At 43.6% G+C, this 16801-nt stretch overlaps 1 protein-coding gene across 1 annotated transcript in view; it reads left to right on the top strand.

Annotated features, from left to right (window-relative positions):
• Positions 1 to 16801, top strand: part of LOC126213188 (poly [ADP-ribose] polymerase tankyrase-1-like) — a 48225-nt gene that overhangs the window by 17981 nt on the left and 13443 nt on the right. The window contains exons 4-5 of the mRNA XM_049940814.1: positions 12132 to 12278; positions 16248 to 16394. Coding sequence (XP_049796771.1) covers positions 12132 to 12278; positions 16248 to 16394 — 294 coding nt within the window. The remainder of the gene's footprint in view (positions 1 to 12131; positions 12279 to 16247; positions 16395 to 16801) is intronic.

The following is a 16801-nucleotide window of genomic DNA, read 5'->3' as shown; positions in this document are numbered from 1 at the left end:
GACCCAGACTGACCGACTGGCGAGTATTTTTTTTTTATTCTTTATTGAGTTTCAATTCCCAACGAAGGGGGCGGGCTGGCAGCAGCTTAGTACGCTGCTCTACAGTCTACAGACTTTTTTTAAAAACGGAAGAAGAAACAAGAAAAACAGGCGATAAAACGGTGACTTAAAGTGTAAAATGGCGGAAAAATGCGGAAAGTTAAAACAGAAAGCAAAGGGGTTGGCAATGTTAATAAAATACACAGGAATCAGACAAGTAACATAGAAGACACACAATTAAAAAACATGGCGACAGTCTGGTTTCTGTTCGCAAGAGATAAAAAATTACACCCAGCGACAGTATGCGACTGGCGAACTCATAGCGCCCCTTAAATGCACGTGAACAGGCAACCTTTCCCCTTTCCCACCAGAGGGAGACACCAAAGCTGCGATTGTCACAGCGGCGCCTCCGCCAGAAACGGAGGGCGACTGCTTCACACTACGCGCTGCGGCGTGCTCTTAAAAACAGCAATTTTTTACCACAGCTCAAAGTGTTTTACTCTGTCTTGCAAATTACTCATAATTAATAAACATTCTGCCATGGAATGCAAGGTTATGATCTCGTGTAATTTACAGAAAAGAAAAAAGAATGTTAATGCCTCAAATTATCTCCTTCAAAAGGCACACTCCTATTACCAAACATAAAATAACCCTATATTTTCCCCAGTACATGGCACATTCAATGGTGTTAAGAAACATACGTAAGCGCAAGCAGAATTGTGACACTCTGGAAAGGAAACTACACTCCTGGAAATTGAAATAAGAACACCGTGAATTCATTGTCCCAGGAAGGGGAAACTTTATTGACACATTCCTGGGGTCAGATACATCACATGATCACACTGACAGAACCACAGGCACATAGACACAGGCAACAGAGCATGCACAATGTCGGCACTAGTACAGTGTATATCCACCTTTCGCAGCAATGCAGGCTGCTATTCTCCCATGGAGACGATCGTAGAGATGCTGGATGTAGTCCTGTGGAACGGCTTGCCATGCCATTTCCACCTGGCACCTCAGTTGGACCAGCGTTCGCGCTGGACGTGCAGACCGCGTGAGACGACGCTTCATCCAGTCCCAAACATGCTCAATGGGGGACAGATCCGGAGATCTTGCTGGCCAGGGTAGTTGACTTACACCTTCTAGAGCACGTTGGGTGGCACGGGATACATGCGGACGTGCATTGTCCTGTTGGAACAGCAAGTTCCCTTGCCGGTCTAGGAATGGTAGAACGATGGGTTCGATGACGGTTTGGATGTACCGTGCACTATTCAGTGTCCCCTCGACGATCACCAGTGGTGTACGGCCAGTGTAGGAGATCGCTCCCCACACCATGATGCCGGGTGTTGGCCCTGTGTGCCTCGGTCGTATGCAGTCCTGATTGTGGCGCTCACCTGCACGGCGCCAAACACGCATACGACCATCATTGGCACCAAGGCAGAAGCGACTCTCATCGCTGAAGACGACACGTCTCCATTCGTCCCTCCATTCACGCCTGTCGCGACACCACTGGAGGCGGGCTGCACGATGTTGGGGCGTGAGCGGAAGACGGCCTAACGGTGTGCGGGACCGTAGCCCAGCTTCATGGAGACGGTTGCGAATGGTCCTCGCCGATACCCCAGGAGCAACAGTGTCCCTAATTTGCTGGGAAGTGGCGGTGCGGTCCCCTACGGCACTGCGTAGGATCCTACGGTCTTGGCGTGCATCCGTGCGTCGCTGCGGTCCGGTCCCAGGTCGACGGGCACGTGCACCTTCCGCCGACCACTGGCGACAACATCGATGTACTGTGGAGACCTCACGCCCCACGTGTTGAGCAATTCGGCGGTACGTCCACCCGGCCTCCCGCATGCCCACTATACGCCCTCGCTCAAAGTCCGTCAACTGCACATACGGTTCACGTCCACGCTGTCGCGGCATGCTACCAGTGTTAAAGACTGCGATGGAGCTCCGTATGCCACGGCAAACTGGCTGACACTGACGGCGGCGGTGCACAAATGCTGCGCAGCTAGCGCCATTCGATGGCCAACACCGCGGTTCCTGGTGTGTCCGCTGTGCCGTGCGTGTGATCATTGCTTGTACAGCACTCTCGCAGTGTCCGGAGCAAGTATGGTGGGTCTGACACACCGGTGTCAATGTGTTCTTTTTTCCATTTCCAGGAGTGTAAATTAGATAACATAGTACCTCGCTCCTTAGCAGAAAATATCATGGTAACCAAAACCCTGGGCAAGGCTCGCCAGAGAAGAGAGCGGGGGGAGGGGGGGGGTTCTGATGCACTGGCTGCCACGAACTGGCGGTGGTCACAGCAGATGACCCTCCTGTGCTGACAGCGACCTCATGGCACTGAGTATGTTAAACAGAATTCACTATGCCTATCAACAAAAAATTAATTATATTCATAGCAAATACTTTTTTTATTGACCGTTTAGTTCAGTTTAACAAGACTGGCACCAAAAAGTGTGGAATTACAGTGTGAAGCAGTTAGTTGCTTACAGAAGAGCTCTGGTAGAGGCATAAGGGAGAAGAAAATGGTATTATCTCTCAGCCTGCGACACTCTGTCACCCTACTGCACTTTTGTGGATAATTTGGCTACACGATATGCAATAGACCCAACCAAAACATCCATACTGATTACAAGTACAATGAATAGCACGTTTGTGTTAACACAAGATCAAACGACAAAGGATGGACTGGTCTAGGGTTCATTACCCTCAATTCCTCTCCAAAACTATTAGTGTGTAAATTATATACCTGTAGTCGGTTGAACATATGGAAGCAGATGTAGTATGGAATAATAAAAGGTATCAAGAGAAGTGGTTTGTCATAATTATAAAAACTGACAGTTTATTTACCACTGAACAACGTCAGACAGCCATGGACATTGTGAGGGAAGGAACATATAGCTTCCAACATATGCACAAAATTTCGTAAAGACGGTAATTTAATCTCAACTTCTCATGGTATTTGAGCAACTAAAGTGGCCTCAACCCTGATAATAGTGTAAGAAATAATGGATGCAAGGGTGTTGTCGGCAGTGTGGCTAGGCTCATGTTTGAGATTGCTCTGGATTGAATGGGACGGGACGACGACAACGTTAATTGCTTGCACACATTCTCGTGTCCAAGTATGTTCAAAAATGTTCAAATGTGTGTGAAATCTAATGGGACTTAACTGCTAAGGTCATCAGTCCCTAAGCTTACACACTACTTAACCTAAATTATACGAAGGACAAACACAGACACCCACGCCCGAGGGAGGACTCGAACCTCCGCCGGGACCAGCCGCAGAGTTCAAGACTGCAGCGCCTGAGACCGCTCGGCTAATCCCGCGCGGCTGTCCAAGTATGCTAGGATGCTACAGGTGGTACTAAATATATACCGTTACATCTAAGCCCACTGGAGCAACGTACTGCCCTTCAAGACAGCGTGCAATATTCAGAAAAACGCCGCAACTCGTGTGAAATATGCGAAACAAAAGGATCACGAAATGACTGAAACAGACCGCTGAAAGCGCTAGTGTTTTCAGTTCATCAGTTCACAATGTGTTCACTCCAACCATGTCACGACATGGTAGTGGCTCTGAGCATCTGAGGTCATCAGTCCCATAGAACTTAGAACTACTTAAACCTAACTAACCTAAGGGCATCACACACATCCATGCCCGAGGCAGGATTCGAACCTGCGACCGTAGCTGTCGTGCGGTTCCAGACTGAAGTGCCTAGAACCGCTCGGCCACAACGGCCGGCCACGACATGTTAGTCTCAACTACTGTTCGGTGGTTCAAAATTACGGTCATTTTGGTACAAGCATTTAAGCAAAACCTCCGGAGCAAGTACTCGAATGAATTGGTGAATAAACTGCTGATGAAAGACTAAGCGCAACGAGCAATGGATGCACGTGGCTGCATTTTGACGAACCTTTCATACGAAACTGCGCTCTCTACATAAAATTAAACTAATGAAATCGCAGATATAATCACGAACACTCCCTGCCTAATTAACGCAGTGAAAGAAATAGATTACTCACTGCTGCATATTGAAATAACTCAAACCAGTACCTGATTCTAGGATGTAACAGTAAGCTGTACCGAGCAGAGCCTTATACTCACACGTCATGAATAAGAGCGCCTGTCCAAGTTCTCACCGGTCGCCTCCTAACGGGAGGCGGAGGGGACAAGTGGCAAGCTACTTGCTGTGCAAACCGCTGCATAAGGGTGCATAATGGTGCAGCACTGGCGTGCCTGATTTCACTGCTGTTCTACACTGCAGGGGTGCAGTTAGGTAGGCAAAGTTCGGTCATATAGTTGTTAGCTCTGGCTCCACGTGGAACTTCCAAAACAAACCCATTCACACATTTAGCCAATCAGTAGGGTGCACGGGAAAGGATATGGATCAAATGTATACAAATATATACTGAAGTGACGTCGTGAGATAGAGATATGTACATACACAACTGGCCATTAAAATTCCTACACTAAGAAGAAATGGAGATGATAAACGGGTATTCATTGGACAAATATACTAGACCTGACGTGTGATTACAATTTCACGCAGTTTGGGTGCGTAGATCATGAGAAATCAGTACACAGAACAACCACCTCTGGCCGTAATAACGGCCTTGCTACGCCTGGGCATTGAGTCAAACAGATCTTGGATGGCGTGTACAGGTAAAGCTGCCCATGCAGCTTCAACACGATACCACAGTTCATCAAGAGTGGTGTCTGGCGTATTGTGACGAGCCGGTTGCTTGGCCACCATTGACCAGACGTTTTCAGTTGGTGAGAGATCTGGAGAATGTGCTGGCCAGGGCAGCAGTCGAACATTTTCTGTATCCATAAAGGCCCGTACAGGACCTGCAACATGCGGTCATGCATTATCCTGCTGAAATGTAGGGTTTCGCAGGGATCAAATAAAGGGTAGAGCCACGGGTCGTAGCACATCTGAAATGTAATGTCCACTGTTCAAAGTGCCATCAATGCGAACAACAGGTGGCCGACACGTGTAACCAATGGCAGCCCATACCATCCCGCCGGGTGATACGCCAGTATGGCGATCACGAATACACTTTTTCAATGTTCGTTCACCGCGATGTCACCAAAAACGGATGCGACCATCATGATGCTGTAAACGGAAGCTGGATTCATCCGAAAAAATGACGTTTTGCCATTGGTGCACCCAGGTTCGTCGTTGAGTACACCATCGCAGGCGCTCCTGTCTGTGATGCAGCGTCAAGGGTAACCGCTGCCACGGTCTCCGGGCTGATAGTCCATACTGCTGCAAACGTCGTCGAACTGTTCGTGCAGATGGTTGTTGTGTTGCAAACGTCCCCATCTGTTGACTCAGGGATCGAGACGTGGCTGCACGATCCGTTACAGCCATGAGGATAAGATGCCTGTCATCTCGACTGCTGGTGATACGAGGCCGTCGGGATCCAGCACGGCGTTCCGTATTACCCTCCTGAAACCACCGATTCCATATTCTGCTAACAGATCGCGACCAACCCGAGCAGCAATGTCGCGATACGATAAACCGCAATCGCGGTAGGCTAAAATCCGATCTTTATCAAAGCCGGAAACGTGATGGAACGCATTTTTCCTCCTTACACGAGGCATCACAACAACGTTTTACCAGGCAACGTCGGTCAAATGCTGTTTGTGTATGAGAAATCGGTTGCAAGCTTTCCTCGTGTCAGCACGTTGTAGGTGTCGCCACCGCCGCCAACCTTGTGTCAATGCTCCGAACAGCTAGTCATTTGCATATCACAGCGTATTCTTCCTGTCGATTAAATTTCGCGTCTGTAGCACGTCATCTTCGTGGTGTAGCAATTTTAATGGCCAGTACTGTATACAGAGATTGCTAGAACCGCATACACGACGTATAAAAGGGCAGTGCATTGGCTGACCAGTCATTTGCACTCACGAGGTCCGTGTGAAAAAAGTTTCCCACGTGATTACCGTCGCGCCATGGGAAACAACAGACCTAGAACGCGGAATGCTAGTAGGAGCTAGACGCATGGGACATTCCATTTCGGAAATCGTTAGGTTATTCATTATTCCAAGTTCCACAGTATGAAGAGTGCGCCGAGAATACCAAAATTCAGGCATCGCGCCTCACCACGGGCAACACAGTGGCTGACGTCCTTCACTTATCGACCGAGAGCAGCGGCGTTCGCATAGTGTCAGTTTGAGTGCTAACAGGTAACGGATGAGCATGAAACCACCACAGGAATCAATGTGCGCTGGCCGTGCGGTTCTAGGCGCTCCAGTCCGGAGCCGCGCTGTTGCTACGGTCGCAGGTTCGAATCCTGCCTCGGGCATGCGTGTGTGTGATGTCCTTAGGTTAGTTAAGTTTAAGTACTTCTAAGTTCTAGGGGACTGATGACCACAGCAGTTGCGTCCCATAGTCCTCAGAGCCATTTTGAATCAATGTGCGACGTACAACGAACGTATCCGGTAGGACAGTACAGCGAAATTTGGCGTTAACGGGCTGCGGCAGCAGACAGTCAACAGAAGTGGCTTTACTAACAGCGCCTCTCCTGGGCTCGTGACCATATCGGTTGGATCCTAGAGGACTGGGAAACCGTGGACTGGTGAAGATGAGGCCCATTTGAATTGGCATGAGCTGATGGTAGCGTTCGAGTGTGGCGCAGACAACACGGAGCCTTGGACCCTAGTTGTCAACAAGGCGCTTTACAAGTTTGTGGCGGCTTCACAGTAGTGTGGGCTGTGTTTACATGGAATTGATTGTGTCCTCTACTCCAACTGAGCCGTTCATCGTGTACGTATACCCAAACAACGATGGTTTGAACAACGTTCTGGACAATTCGAGGTAGCCCAACGTGAATACCATCGAATATTTATGGGACATAATCGAGAGGTCAGTTAGTGGACAAAATTCGCAATTATGGACGGCTGTAGAAGCAGCACGCCTCAGTATCTCTGCAGATGACTTCCATCGACTTGTTGATGCTATGGCACGTCGAATTGCTGCACTATTCAGGGTAAAAGGAGGTGAAACACGGCATTTAGAGGTGACCCATGACATTTTTTCATCACTGTACCATAAATAAACACATTTTAGGACTCATCCATTCTGCAGATCCTCCTTACCTGGGGGCAAAAATGTAACGTAAGGTGTGGCTTCCCTGTTGTAAACACATTCGGAAGTTCGGAAATTACGACTCTTATGACACGGGACTGACAGCAGGGTTCGACAACGTTGGGTGCAGTTCATTGCTGCGCGAGTGTTCAGACCTTGTTCTACATGATGTGCATGTCACGGTCAGCTTATTGGCCACTGCCCAAAACAATTTGTAAAATTTTTTGTGGGGAGCATGGGGGGCTATGTAAGTAGGCTGTTTAGGCTTTTATGTTGGTAACGCCACGTAGCGCTCTGTATGAAAGTCAATGGCTGTGGTATGCGCAATCTGTGGCTGGTTGGCATGGTTGGAATATTCGCCATTGTAGTGTTGGGCATTTGGATGTGAACAGCGCGTTGTGTTGGGCAGTTGGAGGTGACCCGCCAGCAGTGGTGGGTGTGGGCAGAGAGATGGCAGAGTTTTGAGAGCGGATGATCTGGACGTGTGTCCATAGAGAGAGCAAATTTGTAAGACTAGATGTCATGAGCTGATATATATTATGACTTTTGATCAGAAACAATGTATTTACCTTAATAGTGTTCAAAAGTCATCATATATATCAGTTCATGACATCTAGTCTTACAAATTTACTCTCTGATGGACACACATTCAGATTATCCGCTCTCAAAACTCTGCCATCTCTCTCCCCACATCCACCACTGCTGGCGGCTCACCTCCAACTGCGCAACGCTACGCGCTGTTCACTTCCAACTGCCCAACACTACAATGGCAAATATTCCAACAATCGCAACCAGCCACAGACTGCACACACCACAGTCTGAGCGCTACGTGGCGTTACCAACATAAAAACCTAAACAGCCTACTTACATTGTCATGGTCAGTTAGCTTTCAGTTTTTTTATGGAAGGCAGCAACTTATTCACAATTTTCCGCTTCTCACGTTGCCATTTCGTAAATGCTGATCTGACGCAACTTTTAGATGTAGTGAAGCATATCACTAACAAAACACCAACCCTGCATTATAGTTTCACATAACGCGTTCAGCGGCCAAGGCGACAGCCTAGAGATGACTGGTGGACCTCCGCACGTGTCAGCAGTGCAGCACGTCGCTGTACCAGCTTCCACAAACATCCCGTGAGGTGACAACACAGGTGGGCAGCCTCACATTAGTATTGATGGTCGTGCTGGAGGATGTTAATACTCAGCGTCTCACACCAATGAAACACTGTGTTGAAAGTGCGACGTGTCAGTCAGTGTAATCGTCATCTGGCGTTCCTTCTACACAGCCACAGCATGCGTCTGTCACAGAAGAGGACAGCACCGTAGATTTGTGTGTAGCTTAACCGGCTTCCACTTGTGTAGAGCACCTGTGCAGTGTGCCAGTTACTACCATAGCACAATTATTTTATTACGCCACCCCCACTCCCCGGGAAATACAGGGGTAATTTGCCACAACTTTTGAGGTCCATCAAATGAAATATATCAAGCTCCAAAGAGAAGCGTATGGTCTCCATTCAGGTTGTGTACACAAGACATCCAGTAAACTAGGTGCTGTAAGTGGGGTGTAACTGCTTACCCCTGGCACAGAGAGACATGTGCAGCAGAAAAATTCACTTTAATCGGCTTATGAAACGCACTCCAGCCAGCATCAGTCACTCACGAAATAAACGGTGAGGAAGCGATCACTGAAAATTCTTTTATATATATATATATATATATATATATATATATATATATATATATATATATATATATATTTTCCACTGAAATACGAATAAAATAATAACTCTCTCTTAAATAATGCTTGGACCAAAACTAAAATTTCTTCTTCACCTTTAATGTAATGAAAACTATGCCTCACATTGAATGTAGTCTTTGATATTAATGTAACCACAACGTATACTGAATATGTCAGAGATTAAATGGGGCCATATAATAAAATTCTTTGCATACGTATCTGTTAAATATACGATAGCACTTGTGTGACACACATTGAAATCCCACAGGAACAAATTCTCCATTACACAGTGTGGTCAGAAGCAGTCTAAAAAGCTTAGAACGGTGTTGCATGGTAGGTTCTCCTGAGAAATGATTGTCAAGATAAAATTCGACAAGGTTGCACTCCTTTCCGAGTTAATCACCATTGAAAATAGCCAATCAGCCCATTGTGCACGCAAATTCCAGCGGGTCACGAGATGAAATTAGTGTCAGCTGTTCTCGCAGCCTAGATCATCGCTCCCGAGACTGGTCAGCCTTCGGCTCTGGGTTCGATCCTATCGTCCGGTATCCAATTTTTGTATCGCTGTCATGTCCGGTTTTAGGACACCGCCTCTGGCGGGCCGCATGGATTGGCTGAAGCAACGACCTCATTGACTAATTTCAGCGCTAATCAACGTGGAAGCAGCCCAACGTAGCGGATTTGTTTTTTGACAATTATTTCTCAGCGCAACCTAACCTGCAACGCCGTTACAAACTTTTCACACCGTCCCTGACTATACTATATATGATACATCGTTTTCACCAGTATCAGATCATCCAGGATAACGAAGGTACAACGATTAAGATAAATATATATTATACTCTTACATTAACATGCCACAGTAGGGTATAACTACAATTATGACATGTTTTAATGCAGATCTGAGCTGCAACTACAGCGTGATTATATTAGGTATATCCCAGACACTGATACATAAGCAGTTGCCATCTGGAGCATAGCACGACTTATACATTTATGATCCATATTTGATGCATCCATTCATAACAAATTTTGTTCTCTGGAAAATGGGCAAAGCTCGAAATTAGTCCGTCAGTAAATAATTAGTACATGTTGCACAAATAATTAAAAAATTTTTCTTCAATATTTCAGAGCTGCAAGACGCAACATACTGAAGTACTTGATATTTTATAGGATACCTGTTGCAATTTATGACCATCATAGTCTTCATCATCTCAGTGTTGCATATTAGTTGTCCAGTTACCTATCATAGCATCAATCGATCAACCTCTATAGGCAGTAAGTTGACAGCTCAATTTACCAGATTATATTATAATTTTTCCATTGCCCTTTCGGGCCTCTGTCATTTTTTCATTAACACTGAGTATTCTACTGCTCGTGAGCTACTTCATACCAACTATGATTACTCTGAATACATCAATGAAATCGATTTTTTATTTTTCTGGAACAGCACTCTCGGATCAGGTGTCAGGTTTTAAAATACATTGTTTGTCTTTAGCGGTCTTCGTCATACACTTAATCAACATCGCAACTGGATGATGGTTAGAGTTGACCCACTGAGGGAGAGTTCTCTCTTGCCCACGTCAATTAGCTCTATTGAAACATTTAAATTTCTGTAACAGTGCTTTTAATGATAGTTAAATATCCCACTGGTTTAGCTGCATTACGTCATGAGCCCTTACCTTGCTACTCCTCTAACCTCTATGATTTACCTTCCCTGCTGACTTTAAAATCTGTTGTCCTCCAGTTTACTGTCTGTTCTTCTAATAGACGAGTCCCTGACAAATGAGCTATCATTTCTCTGAACACCGCTTGATAAGCATTGCGTTGCATCAAGCACATCTGAATGTCTGAGATAGCCTCGTCAGTGCCCTTTAAATTTCTGTAAGACTAGTCAATCTGCACAAAACTTTCATACTTTTATAATTTTGTATAATGACAGTATTTGGAATAAGAGTAGTCATTGGGATAAGGGAAGTTGTGCAGTTGAGGAGAAAACGTCCTTCATATGAACCGAATTTATATCTCTGTCTATCCGTTGTATAATCGGGACAGTGGTCGGTCAAATATTCACCAAGGAAAACCTCGGAACAGTCACACGTTTTGAGAAGTTATTTTATTCAGACAACCAGTTTCGGCACCTCAATAATGCCATCTTCAGGACCCTAGGCAATCCACGTACAGACCATCAGACATATCGATACTTGCATACTGGAGCAATCAATATCTGGATATTGTGAATTGGTCACTGGAGGTTTACTTCAAAGCCTTGACAAAAACTGCGTTACTGAGATGCCGAAACTTGGTGTAAAAATAACTCGTCCAAACACGGGACTGTTTGGCGATTTTCTTGGTAAAAAAGAATTTATGATACATCCTTGTATATACATTTCCTTGCACATAATTTTGAACAAAATCCTTTACATAGGATATTACGATATTTGTCGTAAATGTAATCTTTAATTTTAGTTGCACTCTGTACTTTATACAGTAGTAGTAATACATAAGTGCACTGTAGAATAAGATTCAGACATATATTTGCGTCAAGGCGACTATGAAAAATACGCTTGTCATTTCGAAAAGTATATCCGCTTATAAAAGAGAACTTTTACGACAGGCATAGATAATGGGCAACCTTTGTTACCACAGTTATTGTCTGTGTCAAAGCTATGTACAAATTTTCAAGTTAATAGGTACTTTATATCAAATAAAATAGAATTTGTAATATTGGAATGATAGTTAAAAGTCATTTTTACCGTGAAACTTTCCAAAAATGGTAAGTTTAACGCAAATCGGAATGCAGTGTCACAAAGTGGTGTAACAATTTTTTCTGATGATACCTCATTCATCCCCGTGTGGTTATTAAACATTGACAGACAAGGGTGTTGACTTCAGAAATAATGGCTATGAGTATTGATGCTGCGGTGTATTTAAACTCTGTAGTATCATACTTCTGTTAGTCCAATAATACTGTTGACCCTTATATTTACCTTTAGTTTGTGCATCATTTTCAACAATTTGATGTTAGCTGTGCTAAGATCCACCTAGGGGGAATGTTGGAGGAGCAATGTCCAAACTCATTAATTCACTGGTGAGTCATTCATATAGCATACACACTAGTGTCATAGACAGCGTGTGGGTTCTGTCACCACTATAGGCAGACCCCTCCCCCCCTCCCCCCAGCAGCAGCACCTGCAGTAAGCGGCCCCCTGGCTCCCCTGTGAATACACCCACCCACGCAGTGCCTCTGTGTGCAGCGTGCCAGCCAGCATATGGGGCGGGACCACCCACCACCTTCGCCGTCAGACCCGCAGCGACCACAGCCGGACTCTTGCCACAGCTGTACCGCCAAAAGTTGCTCGACACACTCTGCAACCTGACGATGCAGCCGTCTCTCGCTTTCGGTAAGTTGTGTCACTACACATGCACAAGTTCTGCACTCGTACTGCTATTTATTGGAATGTAAATCAAATGTTGTGAAGGCATTGCTAATTATGCATATAAAATTTTTCTCGTGATTTTCTTTAGATTTATATTCTTCTTCTCTTTGTTCATATGGGCATTTCTAATTGTGATTATGTAACATTCTACTGTGGTTTTTAAATGTAAAGATGTAATTATGAATTATTTCGTTTGCCAATGGATAAGTATGTTTCTTGCTTTGTACCGGTGGTACAGTTTGTAAAGTTCTCTTTTGGAATATTGTTAATGGTGAAAGATGCAGTCAAGAACATTTATAAAGATTTATGTAATTTACGATAACGATATAATATGTATAGACAGGGGACAGCGATAGTGATATCGATAGCCGAAAGGTTGTTGTGTAGTAGAGAGGATGGTCGATGTTGTGTCTGTGAAGCGTGAGCGGGAGAATAGTACTGTGTTTTATGAAAAGCATACGTAATTGTGTGGACTGTGATACCGAACTACCAGATTGTTAATTCTCTTTACCACTGCGGTATGTAATGCCATCGCCAGTGAACTTTAAGAGCAAATAAACCGGACTGTGAAAGTGCCGCTAACTATACTTTGTTGTCGCCGACACGAACAGTGCTTTTATGCGAATGAACTTTGCTGGTATTGGTTTTGGGTGGTGGAACTGTTGTACATCACATTCTATCATGCCATGAAAGTGAAGACCTTAATTAACTGTGCAATATAAATGACTTTCAATGACGTTGTCGAAGTTTGAAACGCGAGAACAGAGTGAACATTGTTTACGGTGTGCTTCACACACAATAACAATTCTATGAACTGTGTATTTGTGGCTAAGACTATATGAATGTGATGAACTGTGTAATTATGGACGATAGCGTCACGGACAGTGCATAAAGTGTAGAAACGAGCGACGTCTACGTCATGTACTTTGAAAGAGAGGACATGTCAACAACGGTCGTATACTGGCGTCTTGTGGTTTGTTAATCATCACGGGGTTAATGATACAGCTGTGCCGGAACTTTATTTGCGTTTCGCCGGAGAAGATTAACCAGCGGAACTGCCTGTATCCAATCCAGCTCTCATCATCGTAACCAGCCGATATCGCGCTGCCCAACGCAACGCTTCGTATGCAACAAAAAGTTAAGAAATTTCGCCGAACGCTTTCCCCTGACCTAGAAACTTTCTTTCTCTATTAAAAGTATAAGAATTACAGACTCTATTTAAATAAATTCTTTGTTTAGTTTATGTTTGCTTTCTGCTAACGAAAATAAAATTACAATCAGTGAATTAAAAGTTGCCTGGTAGTCATTGTTGAAACACCAGTAAATATAAACTTCTTCCTCTCATTAGAACTAATTCTCCTTGCATGTCAAAATTATTGTAGTTATTTTATGTAGTTTTATGTATTGTTATGAGACTAGATATATGACAGTGACTAAAAAGAGTATTTTGTCGCGAAATATGGCTTCTCGCGAAAATTACGGCGACTGCCATAATTCCTTGCGTTATGACCAATAACGTAACAGCCGCTATTCCCGTATTGGTGCATTTCCTGACGTCAGCGGGAATTATAAATGTCAGCTGTCAAATTACGTAGGGACTGTTTACCCAGTAATAAAAGTTTTTGGTATTGTATTGCTACGAGTCGTAGTATTAAGAGACACTGGTTATACTCAAAAGTGGGTAGATGTATGGTGAACCCCCCCCCCCCCCCCCCCGTGTGTTCATGCGGTTATTAACAGTATTGTGTGTGATTCACGAAATTTTGTCTCTTTTTCTAATTCCTTTCAGATATTGTCTTTGATGTCTTTGAAGTTTCAAAGAATATATACACAATTTTGTGAGTTCAGGTTAATTTCAGAGCAGTTTCTCGAGAATATTAGAGTTTTCAGTTCATAAACAAAGTGGGATCGTGGGCAATTGAGAAGTATAACAAAGAGTGTGGTTTTCCAACTAGAATTTGGGATGACTTCACAGTTCAGATTTTGATAATTATTTTTCCTGTGGGTTGAGGTCATCACATAGTTAAACAATTGAATTTAAGTGTTCTTGAAACTATTTCCTTGTTTATTGGTTTATTTAACGTAGATGGTGCTTTCGATGCTGTTCATGTATCTTACAAATTAGTCTTGTTTCAGTGCATTGCCACTCAACAACATTCTGAGTTTAAGGGGACATTGTACGTGAAATTCGTTGAAATTTGATGTTTTCTGTTTTCTACTCCATAATGTACTTTGGACTTTCCAGAACATTTTGATATACAATACGTTAAAAATCAAACAATTGTGAGACCTTCAAATAATATTTTGAATGTTGATGTGTGACTGTCAAATTTTGGGGCTACACATGTACTGCCATATTTGAGGAGTCGTATCTTGAGAACTGCACGGTCTAGAAGGCTGTGAATTGCTTTAATTTGTGCCTACTGCTACGTCTCAGAAGTTGGCATTACGAATAAACAAATCAGTCCTTTGTTTCTGATACTAGTTTTCGTTGAAAGTGGTGTGATTACCGGCTATTTTTGTAGTAAGTTAAATTACGTTGCTTTTTATAAGTAAATAAAATGACTAAGCGTAAAAGTAACTTCAAAAAACGTAAGTTTGCGGGTAACAGATATGTGAGACCTGCATTTTCTGCTGAAGTACTAGAAAACACCTTTGACAGGCCACGTCATGCTTTCTGTCCACCGCCACCAAATACTTGGTGTAAATACAGGCAAGCTGAATTTTTTGGTACCCTGCATGAATTTACACATAAACGTTCTTTTCCATTGGCAGTAATGGAGGCAATCAAACCTATTTACAGAGATTTGGAAAATCCTGAGCTACTAAAGAAGTGTTGACATGGGAAGACCCAGAATGTGTATGAGTCCTTCAATAATGTTGTGTGGTGCTGGGTGCCTAAAAATGTATTTGTTGTTCTTATGACTCTAAAGTTAGCAGTGTCTCAGGCTGTAATAACTTTTAATGGTGGGAACTATGAAAGACTTAAAGTTCTGGAGAAGTTAGGGGCTAGATTTGGACAGAATACAGCTAAAGGACTGCAGGAACTGGATGAGCTTCGTTTATGTAAAGCAGAGTTAGCTGCTCAGCAAATGACAAAAGAAGCAAGAAAGAGAAGGAGGAGGCAAGCATTGGGCTGTTCTGACACTGAAGAAGACGCAGACTGTGGGACAGGTCAGTTCTAGAGCATAAAAGATGCAGAAATGTAAGTGCGTATAAGAATTTGTAATAAAAAAGTTTTAAACCTCAATATCTCTAAACTACATTTTTTGCAATAAATGACCATTTTCTAAAAAAGTACCGATGGTAGAGACATGAAATTTTGACAGCATGGCAAATGTGAGATTCAACATATATGGAAATAGAATAATGAAAATATTCCGTGTTGTTTTCTTTTGTGTTCGAAAAAAATAGATAACACGCCCCACAATATAATGTTACTAATAATTCTAGTTCAGTATATCTAGAAAAATACATTCAGTAATTATGGAACATTGTAAATTGATGTCTTAAATAGTTTCCAAAACAATGGCTCACAAAATTCGATAATTTAACATTGGCGGCATAGGACATACAATGTCCCCTTAAGTGAATGGATCTTTGTGAATATAAGTGTATGGATCGTGTCAGTTAAAAAAAAATATTGAAGAAACATTACGTGGAATTGCCCAACAACGGAATATTAACCCTAAGAGGTGTGGACATGGCTTGTGTTGTGTATGTGTTTAAATATTTTGAATTTTCTTTAAATGACTTTTCGTATGTAGTGACCATTAAAAATCTTAATACAAAGGATGTATATGAGAACCTCAGGTGGTTGTGTTTCCACTGTAGACAGTCCCCCCAGCAATAGCACCTGCAGTAGACAGTCCCCTGCCCCCCCCCCCCCCTCCCCTGTGAATGTGCCCACCCATGCAGTGCCTTTGTGCGCAGGATATCAAAAGCCACATGGGGCGGGACGACCCCCAGCAATTGCCATCAGCCCAGCAGCGACCACAGGTGGACTCCTGCTGCAGCTTCACAGCCAAATGTTGCCCGAGACAGTCCACCGCCTGATGATGCAGCCATCTCCCGCTTCTGGTGAGTTATGTCGCTAAACATGTAAAATTTCTGCACTCCTGCTGTTATTTATTGGAATGTCAATCAAATGTTATATTAAAAAATTGAATTTAAATATTTTGAAACTATTTCCTTGTTTGTTGGTGTATTTAACATAGATGCTGCTTTTGATGGTGTTCATGAACCTTACAAATTAGTCTTGGCGAGCTTGGGTTTGAAAGCAGGGTTTCAGGGCATTGCCATTCAACAACATTCTGAGTTTATGTGAATGAATCATTGTGTATATAACTGCGTGAGAACGTCAGTTGGTTGCATTACCACTGAAGAGAGTCCCCTAAGCAGTAGCACCTGCTGTAAGCAGTCCCTTCACTTTGAGCATGCACCCCTCCCCCCCCATACAGTGCCCTTGTGTGCAGCATGTCAGCAAC

This window comes from Schistocerca nitens, chromosome 11, assembly GCF_023898315.1.
Source record: "Schistocerca nitens isolate TAMUIC-IGC-003100 chromosome 11, iqSchNite1.1, whole genome shotgun sequence".
NCBI lineage: Eukaryota > Metazoa > Arthropoda > Insecta > Orthoptera > Acrididae > Schistocerca > Schistocerca nitens.
The sequence above is the reverse complement of the archived record's forward strand: the minus strand, read 5'-3'. Positions and strand labels throughout refer to the sequence as shown.